The sequence below is a fragment of the Oncorhynchus clarkii genome, chromosome 13 (genome assembly GCF_045791955.1).
Source record: "Oncorhynchus clarkii lewisi isolate Uvic-CL-2024 chromosome 13, UVic_Ocla_1.0, whole genome shotgun sequence".
Taxonomy (NCBI): domain Eukaryota; kingdom Metazoa; phylum Chordata; class Actinopteri; order Salmoniformes; family Salmonidae; genus Oncorhynchus; species Oncorhynchus clarkii.
Genome location: NC_092159.1, coordinates 31,233,038 through 31,247,755, shown reverse-complemented (window position 1 = coordinate 31,247,755; position 14,718 = coordinate 31,233,038). Strand labels below are relative to the sequence as shown.

Genomic DNA, 14,718 nt, shown 5'->3' with positions numbered 1-14,718 from the left:
GTTCTGATTAAAGAAGCAATACAACTGGCCTTCTTTAGACTAGTTGAGTATCTGGAGCGTCAGCATTTGTGGGTTCGATTAGAGGCTCAAAATGGCCAGAAACAATTAACTTTATTCTGAAACTCATCATGCAGAAAAAATGAAAAGATGCTAGAGGAGTGCTTGACGTCATCTGTCAAGCATGATGGAGGCAAAGTGGGAGATTTGTACAGCATGAAAGGGATCTTTAAGAAGGAAGGCTATCACTCCATTTTGCAACTCCATGCCATACCTTGTGGACAGCGCTTAATTGGAGCCAATTTCCTCCTACAACAGGACAATGACCCAACGCACAGCTCCAAACTATGCAATAACTATTTAGGGATGAAGCAGTCAGCTGGTATTCTGTCTATAATGGAGTGGCCAGCACAGTCACCAGATCTCAACCTTATTGAGCTGTTGTGGGAGCAGCTTGATATTGAAGAACCACAAAACAAATCGGTGAGGGGGGAGGGGGGGGGAGAACAAGAAATTATGGATTTTCAGAACCCTTTGGAAATATGTAAGAAGTGCCCATCAAGCCAATCCAACTTGTGGGAGGTGGTTCAGGAAGCATGGGGTGAAATCTCTTCACATTACCTCAACAAATTGACAACTACAATGTCTAAGGTCTGCAAGGCTGCAATTGCTGAAAATTAAGGATTCTTTGGCGAAAGAAAAGTTTGAAGGACACTATTATTTAAATAAAAATCATTATTTATACCTTTGTCAGCGTCTTGACTATATTTCCTGTTCATTTTGCAAATAATTTCATGTATGTTTTCATGGAAAACAAGGACATTTCTAAGTGACCCCAAACTTTTGAACGGTAGTGTAAATGACTACGGTATTTGAATTGGAAATGAGTGCACAATATGACACATCCTAATACAATCTACGGCACTGTTGTCATGAGTAAGGATTTCCGCTTATAACAAGGGATTACACTGCAGATTTTGATTGCTTCACTCAACTCTGGACAGGGGGAAAACAATAAGCGGTATTGCCGTGTAACTGGATATCTGGGTAACCAGAGACGTGCATCGAGACAGATCGATCCCTAAAGCATGTAACAGCAGGGGGAGAAATGGCGTCAGTGTGCAATAAGAGTATTGATGATATCACGTTTCATACAAGCCTCTTTCATTTGGGGAAAGTGGCGGGTGGTTTGTAAATCTATTGGAGAGCGAGGAGGGGGGAATCTTGACCTCTGTCAATATCTAGCGGTCACATCTCTTATTCCTCAATTCGATTTAAGTTTAATTACATGTTCCTTAATTCAATTAAGTTTAATTACATTACCTTTCATTGATGTGATATTCATAATATCATAATAAGCTTTCACCGGTTATATCTACTGTAAGTAGGACTGGAATGCTATTATTGTTTTAGCTACTCCATTAAGCAACCATGGAGATATAGTGAAGACAACAATAAATGGCAATCTAACATCGCTTTACATGCAGTACTTCCCCCATCCCCCTCAAGTGTGAATAATTTACTAAGGCGGCACAGCTTCCGTTCCCCTTATCCAAAACGATATGGCCTCGGCTCCTACTGAATTTTTGCAGTGTTGCCACGACAACTGCCGCAGCGGCACCAGGATGCGAGCCCCTTTATTTCCTTTATTTCCTGTGTTAGGAGAGATGAGAAGAGACCAGCCAAGCAAATTGAGACTTTTCTAGATTTTAATAAATGTTTATTTTGACCGCTCGTCTCGTCGTGTTGCCTAGTTGTGAGCAGTGGGCACCCCCGCTGTCTTTTTGTTTCACAAGGGTCTACTGATCCCTGGTTTTGCACACACGCACTACACACCCCAAGCCTCCCCCACACACCCCAAAAAAATGTTTCATCCTATAGCATTTCTAAGATTATTAAATGATTCAGGACCAACAGTTAGGTGTGGTCTGAGGGCCACTCACACTCTAATGGTTTCCTCTTTTTGTGTGTGTGTGTCTGCTCCACAGTGCACTTAGCACTAGCTATCAAAATGAACAATCTCAGCACCGGGTGTCAGGTAATAGGTATTGATAGCAGGAGATAAAATCCACTGGGCTGGTAAAACTCTTGAAAAAGCCCTTCCTCCCTGAGTGCTTACATGGGCGTTTCAGTCTAATTTGACACCATAGACCGGCGCCGGTAATCGTCTCTGACACTACAGAGCATTTCAATCAAGAGTGCAGATAAGGAGGAACGCATTGTTGAAAACTGTATGGCCCACCTCAGTTTTGGGCTGAAATAACGTGTCTTGTGAAAAATAGCACCTGCTATAATTTGGTCATGAGCCCAAACATTTTGAGAAATGTTTCACAATCGTTATGCCAGTAACCTTATAAGATTTGAATTGAGATTTTTTTTTTAATTGATATTATTATATAATAAACAGACAATAGGTGTCTCTTTAACCCACTCCGATATTACAAGGTTCTTTCACCCATTAGCATGGAATAAACCGATTTTGGGCAGATCCTATTGTTCTTTGTGGTTCCAGTTGAGTTTCCAGCACAAGGTGGGCATCATGTACTGCCAGGCGGGCCAGAGCACCGAAGAGGAGATGTACAACAACGAGAGTGCCAGCCCTTCCCTGGAGGAGTTCTTGGAGCTGCTGGGCCAGAGGGTCAGGCTGAAGGGCTTCACCAAGTACCGGGCCCAGCTGGACAACAAAAGTAAGTTCACAGCTCAACACACACATCATTTGTTTGTTTTATTCGCATTTGATTTATCATATGGTTGATAAATGTGCAATAAGTTAGAGGATCAGGGCCCAGCTGGACACATACTGTACATCATCTTGTACAGACCAACTGAAAAGAAGAATAATGCAGTTTTGAATGACACATCTTTTGATAGGAGCAAACTTGGAAGTTAGTCCTTTTCTCTGTATTAAATAAATGTGGTAGATTGCAAAATAACTACAAAGAAAGTCCATGTCTCTCTGTACACTGAAAAAGGAGTTACATGGCCAGGATATTTAAAACAGTGCAAACAAAATAATACTTTAAAAAAATATATATATACACACACAAGTGCCTTGGAGAGTTCTGCTAATGCAGCGAAGGACTACCTTCCCAAACCCACACAGCTCCTATCCTTTGTTTCTCCTTTGCTTTGAAATTGTGGAGTATGTGAAACAAGTTATCATTGAATGTGAAAACCAAGCCACTGTATATGGAGATATGACTAAAGTCTATGGAGGTACTGTATGAGTTTGGCCAACTTCAGAGCTGTTGTTGCCTTCTGCTTGATGCTGGCAACACCAGGACTGATTGGTACTGATTCCCGTATGTGTATATAAACTCAGCAAAAAACATAAACGTCCTCTCACTGTCAACTGTGTTTTATTTTCAGCAAACTTAACATGCATAAATATTTGTATGAACATAACAAGATTCAACAACTGAGACATAAACTGAACAAGTTCCACAGACATGTGACGAACAGAAATGGAATGTGTCCCTGAACAAAGGGGGGGGGGTCAAAATCAAAAGTAACAGTCAGTATCTGGTGTGACCACCAGCTGCATTAAGTTCATCTCCTCCTCATGGGCTGCACCAGATTTCCCAGTTCTTGCTGTGAGATGTTACCCCAATCTTCCACCAAGGCACCTGCAAGTTCCCGGACATTTCTGGGGGGGAATGACCCCAGCCCTCACCCTCCGATCCAACAGATCCCAGACGTGCTCAATGGGATTGAGATCCGGGCTCTTCCCTGGCCAACACTGACATTCCGATCTTGCAGGAAATCACGCACAGAACGTGATGTCAGGATGAGCCAGGATGAGCCTGCAGGAAGGGTACCACATGAGGGAGGAGGATGTCTTCCCTGTAACGCACAGCGTTGAGATTGCCTGCAATGACAACAAGCTCAGTCCGATGATGCTGTGACACACCGCCCCAGACCATGACGGACCCTCCACCTCCAAATCGATCCCGCTCCAGAGTACAGGCCTCGGTGTAACACTCATTCCTTCGACGATAAACGTGACTCCGACCATCACCCCTGGTGAGACAAAAACGCGACTCGTCAGTGGAGAGCACTTTTTGCCAGTCCTGTCTGGTTCAGCGATGGTGGGTTTGTGCCCATAGGTGACGCTGTTGCCGGTGATGTCAGGTGAGGACCTGCCTTACAACAGGCCTACAAGCCCTCAGTCCAGCCTCTCTCGGCCTTTTGTGGACAGTCTGAGCACTGATGGAGAGATTGTGCATTCCTGGTGTAACTCGGGCAGTTGTTGTTGCCATCCTGTACCTGTCCCACAGGTGTGATGTTTTGATGTACCGATCCTGTGCAGGTGTTGTTACAGGTGATCTGCCACTGCGAGGACGATGAGCTGTCTGTTCTGTCTCCCTGTAGCGGCGTCTCACAGTACGGACGTTGCAATTTATTGCCCTGGCCACATCTACAGTCCTCATGCCCCCTTGCAGCATGCCTAAGGCACGTTCAGGCAGATGAGTGTGTATATATATATATATATATATATATATATATATATATTAGAGCAATAATTGTCGTTCTGGAGGTACCTGCCTTTAGCCTCTTCAAAGCTCTTGTTCGGTGGGGTTATTTAGCATATATATATCCCTGGTTCAAATTCAGGCTGTATCACATCTGGCCGTGTTTGGGAGTCCCATAGAGCGGCGCACAATTGGTCCAGCGTTGTCCGGGTTTGGCAGGGCTAGGCCATCATTTTAAATAAGAATTTGTTCTTAACTGACTTGCCTAGTTAAATAAAGGTTACACACACACACTGACCAAAAAGTTATTTTGTTGGCATTTACTTATGTCGCCATTACCAGTAAAACATAATCAAAACCTATTTCTTTCACATACTTACTGTGCTGTTTCGTGGTTCGTTTGTTCAGTCGTTTCATTCTCAGCCAGGATTTCTATGGAACACTGTTTGGGTCTTTGCGTGTCAGAAAATATACTATTTGACGTGTCAAATAAGCTTTTTGACCAATTAGGACCTGACTATGACTGCACGTCACATAATAATTTAACGCATTCATACATTTTTTAACGTATATATTATACACATTGATTAGACTACCACTCGTATTTCATATGTCACAACGATTCATCGATACGTATGCTATGATGCTGGTAAAGTTGTATCGCGCACCTACAGTGCTGGACATAAAAAAAAGCTAGTTAGCTCATGGATGTAAACATGAAAAAACATAGCAAAATGACATCTGTTTCAGTAGCTATATAGTTAGCTAGCTAAATATATAACTAGGTGTCACCATCTAAAATAACCCTAATTTATAAGACAGATCTTATGTGAAGCTTATGTGAAGCTAGCCACAATAAGGATTAGGCACGAGTGGACCTTACGGTTAACCTTCAAATAATTTTTTTTGCATCATTCTACTATTTGTATTCATTTACATCACTGTCAATTACATTATTTTATTTTGAAGGCAACCCAACCCGTAAATTCTACTATTGTGCCTAATCCTTAACTTCACAACACACTAGCCAGATGATGCTAGCTGGCTGCTTATAACATTAGCTTTGAGCAACAAGGTTAAGAAGCTGGCTAGCTATTTCTTTTGAAATTTAACTTCAGTTCATGAATAGGCGAATACAGAATGAATACAGACAGAGTTCAGTGTGTCAAATCGGAGGGCATGTTGTCCGGACATCTGGCAGTCTCTATGAAGGTGCCACAGGGTTAAATTCTCGGGCCGACTCTTTTCTCTGTATGATGTCGCTCTTGCTGCGGGCGATTCCCTGATCCACCTCTACGCAGACGACACCATTCTGTATACTTCTAGCCTTTCCTTGGACACTGTGCTAACAAACTTCCAAACGAGCTTCAATGCCACACAACACTCCTTCCGTGGCCTCCAAATGCTCTTAAACGCTAGAAAAACCAAATGCATGCTTTTCAACCGTTCGCTGCCCGCACCCACCCGCCCGACTAGCATCACGATCCTGGACAGTTCCGACCTAGAATATGTGGACAGCTATAAATACCTAGGTGTCTGGCTAGACTGTAAACTCTCCTTCCAGACTCATATTAAACATCTCCAATCTAAAATCAAATCTAGAATCAGCTTTCTATTTCGCAACAAAGCCTCCTTCACTCATGCCGCCAAACTTACCCTAGTAAAACTGACTATCCTACCGATCCTCGACTTCGGCGATGTCATCTACAAAATAGCTTCCAACACTCTACTCATCAAACTGGATGCAGTCTATCACAGTGCCATCCGTTTTGTTACCAAATCATCTTATACCACCCACCACTGCGTCCTGTATGCTCTAGTCGGCTGGCCCTCGCTACATATTCATCGCCAGACCCACTGGCTCCAGGTCATCTATAAGTCTATGCTAGGTGAAGCTCCGCCTTATCTCAGTTCACTGGTCATGATAACAACACCCACCCGTAGCACACGTTCCAGCAGGTATATCTCACTGATCATCCCCAAAGCCAACACTTAATTTGGCTGCCTTTCCTTCCAGTTCTCTGCTGCCAGTGACTGGAACGAATTGCAAAAATCACTGAAGTTGGAGACTTTTTTATTTCCCTCACCAACTTTAAACATCAACTATCTGAGCAGCTAACCGATCGCTGAAGATGTACATAGTCCATCTGTAAATAGCCCACCCAATCTACCTACCTCATCCCCATACTGTTTTTATTTTATTTACTTTTCTGCTCTTTTGCACACCAGTATCTCTACTTGCACATCAACATCTGCTCATTTATCACTCCAGTGTTAATCTGCTAAATTGTAATTATTTGCTCCTATGGCCTATTTATTGCCTACCTCCTCATGCCTTTTGCACACACTGTGTATAGACTTTCTTTTTTCTACTGTGTCATTGACTTGTTTATTGTGTTATTGGCTTGTTATTGTTATTGTTTACTCCATGTGTAACTCTGTTGTTGTCTGTGTCACACTGCTTTGCTTTTTCTTTTGGCCAGGTCGTATGTGCACATGAGAACTTGTTCTCAACTAGCCTACCTGGTTAAATAAAGGTGAAATAAAAAATAAAAATAAAAAGGCAATGACTTGAAAAACTACAAACCTCAGATTTCCCACTTCCTGGTTGGATTTTTTCTCAGGTTTTTGCCTGCCATATGAGTTCTGTTATAATCACAGACATCATTCAAACAGTTTTAGAAACTTCAGTGTTTTCTGTCCAAATCTACTAATTATATGCATATTCTAGCTTTTGAGTAGCAGGCAGTTTACTCTGGGCACCTTATTATCCAAGCTACTCAATACTGCCCCCCAGTCCCAAAGAAGTTAACAAGAAAATTGTGGAGTGGTTGAAAAACAAGTTTTAATGACTCCAACCTAAGTGTATGTAAACTTCCGACTTCAACTGTATATGAGATCTTAAAACATATCTTTTTAGCTTTGCTTTTCCTTCGGGTGCTTTTTAGTCATTCAGTGTTTGTCACTCTTTTTATTTTTTATTCTTATGTTTGTTGTGTAGTAAATATTTCAGCTTTTATTTTCCTTCTTTTTCTTTCTTTTTTTTTCTTCCTGTGAAGCACATTTAGTTGCATTCCATGTCTGAAATGAGCTGTATAAATAAAGCTTGATTTGACTTGGTTTCTGTGAATAAACCCGGGTGGGTCTTTTCTATCTAAACCATAGCAACACTCTATATACATTTATTGTCATGTGTACCCTGTTGGTTTTATTTGCTTTGCTGTTCTAAGCAGTATGTTGCGTAATGCTCTTGGGGAAATCATTCAGATCACTGTTTTTGGATTATTCTGGAGGTCTGAAATTCAGTTACAGCAATCAAGATTTTATGCCATCTTAAAGCTGTGTCCGTCTGTCAATCCTGATTCCTAGACATAACACGCAATCTGCCCAGCATTAATATAAAGCCACCTATACAGGAACCAGGGCCAGTGTCGTTTCTGAGGTCTAGGGAAAGAGAACGGGTCATTTTTAGAAATACCCAGTAATAGACTGGCCATAGGACATTTCAGGCAAATGCAAGATAGGTGGTCAGCCCAGTGGTCCTGTGTACATTTGTTTAAAAAAAATAATTTGCGCTGTATTATCGTTATTTGACTAATAAATAATGGGGGGCCTCACGAAAACAAATGGGTCGTCCCTGGCAACACCACAGGATTATTGTTGCAGAATGCAATGATCTTATTGCAGATCATTTTTCCCGGAGACTGCAGTATTACATTATTTTCAATTCTATTGTTTAGAATGTCTGTCTGAGCTGCTCTGACCTAAATTCTTTGTTTGGGTGTTACAGCGGATTCCACTGGAACACATTCTCTCTACACTACTTACAAAGACTATGAGCTGATGTTCCACGTGTCCACACTGCTCCCCTACACCCCCAACAACAGACAACAGGTGAGTGGACTCTGGAAGTCTATGGGTATCTGCTAGCAATGCTGCCTCTAACTTCCTTCATACTGGACACGGATGAGTAACATTTTTATCCACAAGTTCATCTGACTCTGGGACAGTAGCTAAAAGGCCTCATTGCCAACATCCCAAAGTATCCCTTTTAAAGCAGCTCTAGTCAATCTGTGTCCACACACAGTGGGCCCCCAACATTTGTGTAAGTAATCTGAGAGATTGGTCTTGGCAAATGTCACTGCCACAGGTATTTGAATATTGTTGTAACTGCCCTTAAAGCCAGATTTTGGAGTGCCACTTCAAAAGAGCAATTTAACACCTTTTTGATAATTAACACAAGGATCTCGTAGGTCAATTTGAAACATTAAGGGCTGAATTTAAACTTGAAATGTGCACATAACCAGTGGTGGAAAAAGTACCCAATTGTCATACTTGAGTAAAAGTAAAGATACCTTAGTATGGGATGACCAGGGATGTTCTCTTGATCAGAGTGTGAATTGGACCATTTTCCTGTCCTGCTAAGCATTCAAATTATAACGAATACTTTTGGGTGTCAAGGAAAATGTATGGGGTAAATAGTACATTATTTTCTGTTGGAATGAAGTAAAGTAAAAGTTACTTAAGTAGTACTTCAAAGTATTTTTTACTTAAGTACTTTACACCACTGCACATAACCATCTTGAGTTCATTTCCGCGACTCTGCGAGAATATAATTGGCATAATAAAAAAATCCCCATCAAAATCCGTCTAAGATAGATACAACTATTTTATTACATGGGTTTAACTGGCAACCCGGTACCAGTTACAAAATGTAATTAAAGTATACATGGAAATAGTTTAGTGCCCAAATAATGGGGTAAATATGGGCAAAAATAATAAAATAGTTTCCTGAACTTATATCACTCAGATATAGGACAGACACTTCAAAACAAACTTAGTAAAAAAATGATCTAAAAAGGATCTGTTTTTACATGTATGATTATGTTATCAATGTGTTTCTATCGGCTAAATTCAGTAAGCCCAAATTCAATGTTTCTTCAAATATTTTTTAATATTTTGGGGGGATACCTAAAGGGGTTCTAAAATTCTAAATCAAATGGCTAACTGATCCTTGATATGACCATCTTAAAACAATTCCATATGTTAGCTTAGTAAACCTCCCCCCCAGAAACTCAAGTAAAGCTCAGTTTTTAAGCTGCTGTGAAGAATATTTTAAAAAATCACTTGTTAGTGAATTTAACTCCTAAATTGCAACCCTTTTTTTTTATCATCATTATAGTGATCATTATCATGAACATTTCTTATAGTTTCTACCCCTTTACTACAACAGGTAGCTTGCCATGTTGATCCTTTAGTCACAATCTGCTCTCCAATATTAGAAATTGGCACTCATCATTTCAGAGTTGCGCATAATTTCCCCCAGTCAGTGGCATGTTAATTGGAAATGATATTTCTGTAGATGTTCCCACGACAACAATTTCGCATGCACTCCTCAATTCAATTCCCCACTCTGCTTGGTGTCTGTGAATATGCCTGGGTGGGTCTTTCTATCGGGACCATAGCAACACGCCCTGTAAATGAATTGTCACGTGCACCATGTTGATTCTATTTGCTTTGCAGTTGTAAGCAGTATCTTACATAAAGCTCTTGGGAACAGCATTCGGATCACAGTTTAAAAAAAAATATTAATGGACTATTCTGCAAGTCTGAAATTAAATTACATTAATAAAGATTTTTAGGCCATCTTAAAGCTGTGGCCATCTGGCAATCCTGATTCCTGGACATATGCCGCAATCTGCCCAGTGTTCATAGAAAGCCACCTATACAGGAACGAGGGCCAGTGTCTTTCTGAGCTTTCCGAAATCAGAACGGGCCAAGTGTCTTGGGCTTCGCATGTGTCTTGGGCCTTGATTATTAGGATTTGAAGTTTCATTCCCCCCCTGGGATCCCATTTGATTTCTGAGATTAGCCGTAAGCCCCCCCAAGGTCGGCAGAGCCTCTGCCACTACTTGAGCCCCTTTATCCAGCCAATTCCACCCCTCATCCCGTTTGTTTACCACCTACACCAAGGGACTTAACAGATTATGGCCTCCTGGTGAGGAGGCTATCGCCCTGTTAGAAACCCCTGGACCCTAGCCACTGCCTTTAGCACTTCTGTTGATTGGCAAGGATATGCGAGGTATAAGCAATTTGACAGTACTATAGCTCCCACAGGCACTCTGATAGACTCCAAATAAACATGTTTTACTGTCCTCCATATCCTTTCCTTGACCACTTAACAGCTTGACTTGTGTTCTAGAGTGGGATAGATTTCCATCAATTAGGTCTTCATCAGCCTTTGAGACCTTGTCCTAGTCTCTCATGTACTGTAAGGGCATTTATTTTTCTGAATTCTAATGTGCTTTTTCTTTTCCGTTTCCTTTTCTTGCCATTTAGCTACTGAGGAAGAGGCACATTGGAAATGACATCGTCACCGTCATCTTCCAGGAACCTGGTGCTCTTCCCTTCACCCCCAAAAACATTCGCTCACACTTCCAGCACGTGTTCATCATCGTCAGAGTTCACAACCCTTGCACAGAAAATGTTTGCTACAGGTGAGCAAAGCATACCGCTGATACTTCTAAAATACATAGTGTGAGAGATGTGTAAAGCTGGTTTCAATTAACTTGCATTGATTCAAGCATTCATGTACCTCAAGGGCACAATTTCAATAAGGCTGCAATCCAATCATTTTAAGAAGTACCTCTATTATTGATTGTTGAATCAAGTGTCAACTCCCTCCATCGCTAAAGTTCAGTCCTTGGACAATAAAGTAGACAAGCTTAGGGCTATGATCTCTTTCCAGAGAGACATCAGGGACTGTATAACATAGTCTTTTTTTTACAGAATCATGACTCTGCGGATATATTGTCCATTCAGCCAGCAGGGTTCTCTGGCCATCGTACAGTCAAAAAAAAGAGTTTCATGATTAACAACTGTGTGATTGTGGTAACGTTCTCCCAATTTGGAATACCTCACCATCAAATGCCGACCGCATTACCCCCCAAAATACATTTATTCGGTCATCGTCATTGCCGTATATATTCCCCACCAAGCCGACACTGCGACGGCTCTTAAGGAACTACACTTTTCTATGTGCAAACTGGAAACCGCTGAGGCCACATGTATTGTAACTGGGGACTTTAATAAAGGAAATCTGAGGAAAAGGCTACCGAAATCCAATCAACACATCTCCTGTGCTACATGAGCAACACGGACTGTGGATCATTGCTACTCTCCCTTTTGAGGTGGGCTACAAGGCCATCCCCTTCCCTCCCTTCGGCAAATTTGACCACACCTCTGTTCTGCTCCTGCCCACCTATAGGCAAAATGGGTACAGGAAGCCCCCATGGTATGGACTGCTCAATGTTGGTCTGACCAATCGAAATTTATGCTTCAAGATTGTTTTGATCACGCGGACCTGGAAATATTCCGGGTCGCCTCCTTAGAATAGTAGTATTGATGTACACACTGACTGGGTTCATAAGGAAGTGCATAGAGGATGTTGTCCCACTGTGACGATTGGAACTCATCTAAACCAAAAACCGTGAATAGATTGCGGCATTCGCGCAAAACTAAAAGTGTGAAACATCGCATTTAACCATGGCAAGGTGACTGGGAATGTGGACCTGTACAAGCAGACCAGCTATGACCTCAGTAACGCAATCAAGAGGCAAAACAACATTACACAGTGGAGTTATATTAAACTGCTCCAACATGAGATATATGTGGCAGGGACTCCAGAAAATCAAGGATTATGAAAGGAAAGCCAGCCACGTTGTGGACACCTACACCTCGCTCCTGGACGAGCTAAACACTTTCACCCGCTTTGAGGAAAACAACATAGAGCCGTTGACATAGCTACCGACGCTCACCAAGACTCTGTGCTTTCGTCCTCCGTGGCTGACGTAAGTAAGTAAATGAAGCGTGTTAACCCTTGCAAGGCTGCCAGGGCCACGTCCTCAAAGCAGACGAGCTGGCTGAAGTGTTTACAGACATATTTTTTCTCCATATCCCAGTCTGTTGTCCCCACTTGCATCAAGATGTCCACCATTATTCCTGTACCCAATAAAGCAAAGGTAATTTAACTAAATGTCTATCACCCCATAGCACTCACTTCTGTCATCATGATGTGCTTTGAGAGACTAGTTAAGGATCTTATCACCTCTACCTTACCTGGCACCCAAAAGTTTGGACACACCTACTCATTCCAGGGTTTTTCTTTATTTTTACTATTTTCTACTTTGTAAAATAGTAGCGAAGACATCAAAACTATGAAATAACACATATGGAATCATATAGTAACCAAACAAGTGTTAAACAAATCTAAATATTTCATATTTGAGATTCTTCAAAGTAGCCAACCTTTGTGCAAAGCTGTCATCAATCTTGGCATTCTCTCAACCAGCTTCATAAGGTAGTCACCTAGAATGCATTTAAAATTAACAGGTGTGCCTTGTTAAAAGTTAATTTGTGGAATTTCTTTCCTTCTTAATGTGTTTGAGCCAATCAGTTGTGTTGTCACAAGGTAGGGGTGGTTTTACAGAAGATAGCCCTATTTGGTAAAATACCAAATGCATATTATGGCAAGAACAGCTAAAATAAGCAAAGAGAAACGACAGTCCATTACTTTAAGACATGAAGGTCAGTCAACATGGAACATTTCAAGAACTTTGAAGGTTTCTTCAAGTGCAGTCGCAAAACCATCAAGCGCTATGATGAAAGAGGCTCGGGGCCTTGGTCTGAACCCTTCCCTGTGTAACTCGGTCCTGGATTTCCTGACGGGCCGACCCCAAGTGGTAAGGTTAGGCAGAGTGGCAGAGGTGTTGTTGGTCTTCAACACTGGTCTTCACAGCAGTGTGTGCTCAGCCCCTTCCTGTGCTCCCTGTTTACTCTTGACAGTGTGGCCACTCATTTCTCCAACTCAATCATTAGGTTTGCTGACGATTGTAGGCCTGATAACCAACAACGATGAGACGGCCTACAGTGAGAAGGTGAGGGAACTGGGTGGAGTGGTGTCAGGAAAATAATCTCAACGTCTTCAAAACGAAGGAGCTGATTGTGGACTACAGGAGACAGCAGAGAGAGCACTCCCCCATCCATATCAACGGCCGCAGTGGAAGTGAAAAGTACACGTTTCTCAGCGTACACATCACGGACAGCCTGAAATGGTCCCTTCACACCGAGAGCGTGGTGAAGAAGAAGCAACAGTGCCTCTTCAACTTCAGGAGGCTGAAAAAATTCAGCTTGGTCCCTGAAGGCATCCGCATGCTTCCCAGACGAAACAGTTCAGAAGGGAGTATGCGAACACACTCATTTTCCGACTTAGGCCGAACTGAAACATGCAGGACGCCTTTAGACCCTCACAAACTTCTACAGATTCACCATTGTGAGCATCCTGTCGGGCTGTATCACCGCATGGTATGGCAAATGCACCGCCCGCAACTGCAGGGCTCTCCAGAAGGTGGTGCGGTCAGCCCAACACGTCACCGGGGGTACACGACATCTACCTCACCCGGTGTCACGGGAATGCCAATAAGATCATTAAGGACCTCAGCCAACCGTGCCACAGCCTGTTCACGCCGCTACCATCTTGAAGGCAGAGACCGTACAGGTGCATCAAAGCTGGGACCGAGAAACTGAGACACTGCTTGTATCTCCAGGCCATCAGACTGTTACAGTCCCCACTAGCCGGCCTCCACTCAGTTCCCTGCCCTGACACTTAGTCACTGTTCTAGCCGGCTACCACGTGGTACTCTACCCCTGCTCCTTAGACTGCTGCCCTATGTACATAGGCATTGAACACTGGTCACTTTTTTTAATTGTGTTTACATACTGGTTAACCCACATTTTGTATGTACAGTGCATTTGTAAAGTTTTCGGACCCCTTTTCCCACATTTTGTTACGTTGCAGCCTTACTCTAAAATGTATCAAATTAATTGTTTTCCTCATCAATCTACGCACAATAACCCATAATGATGAAGCGAAAACGGGTTTTTAGGAAACTTTGCAAATTTAAACAGGTCACAAAGGTTTGAATAATTATGGAAATCATCTATGAGACTTGAAATTGAGCTCAGGTGCATCCTGTTTCCATTGATCATCCTTGATGTTTCTACAACTTGATTAGAGTCCACCTGTGGCAAATTCAATTGATTGGACATGATTTGGAAAGGCACACACCTGTCTATATAAGGTCCCACAGTTGACAGTACATGTCAGAGCAAAAACCAAGCAATGAAGCTGAAGAAATTGTCTGTAGAGCTCCAAGACAGGAATGTGTTGAGGTACAGATCTGGGGAAGGG

The 14,718-nt window shown here is 42.2% G+C and overlaps 1 protein-coding gene across 4 annotated transcripts in view; it reads left to right on the top strand.

Moving 5' to 3' along the window:
- The window catches only part of LOC139364537 (signal-induced proliferation-associated 1-like protein 2), a 112,342-nt gene that overhangs the window by 50,698 nt on the left and 46,926 nt on the right, over nucleotides 1-14,718 (top strand). For all 4 annotated transcript variants that reach the window (XM_071101345.1, XM_071101344.1, XM_071101346.1 and 1 more), the window contains exons 5-7: nucleotides 2,510-2,684; nucleotides 8,260-8,363; nucleotides 10,809-10,966. In XM_071101345.1, coding sequence (XP_070957446.1) covers nucleotides 2,510-2,684; nucleotides 8,260-8,363; nucleotides 10,809-10,966 — 437 coding nt within the window. The remainder of the gene's footprint in view (nucleotides 1-2,509; nucleotides 2,685-8,259; nucleotides 8,364-10,808; nucleotides 10,967-14,718) is intronic.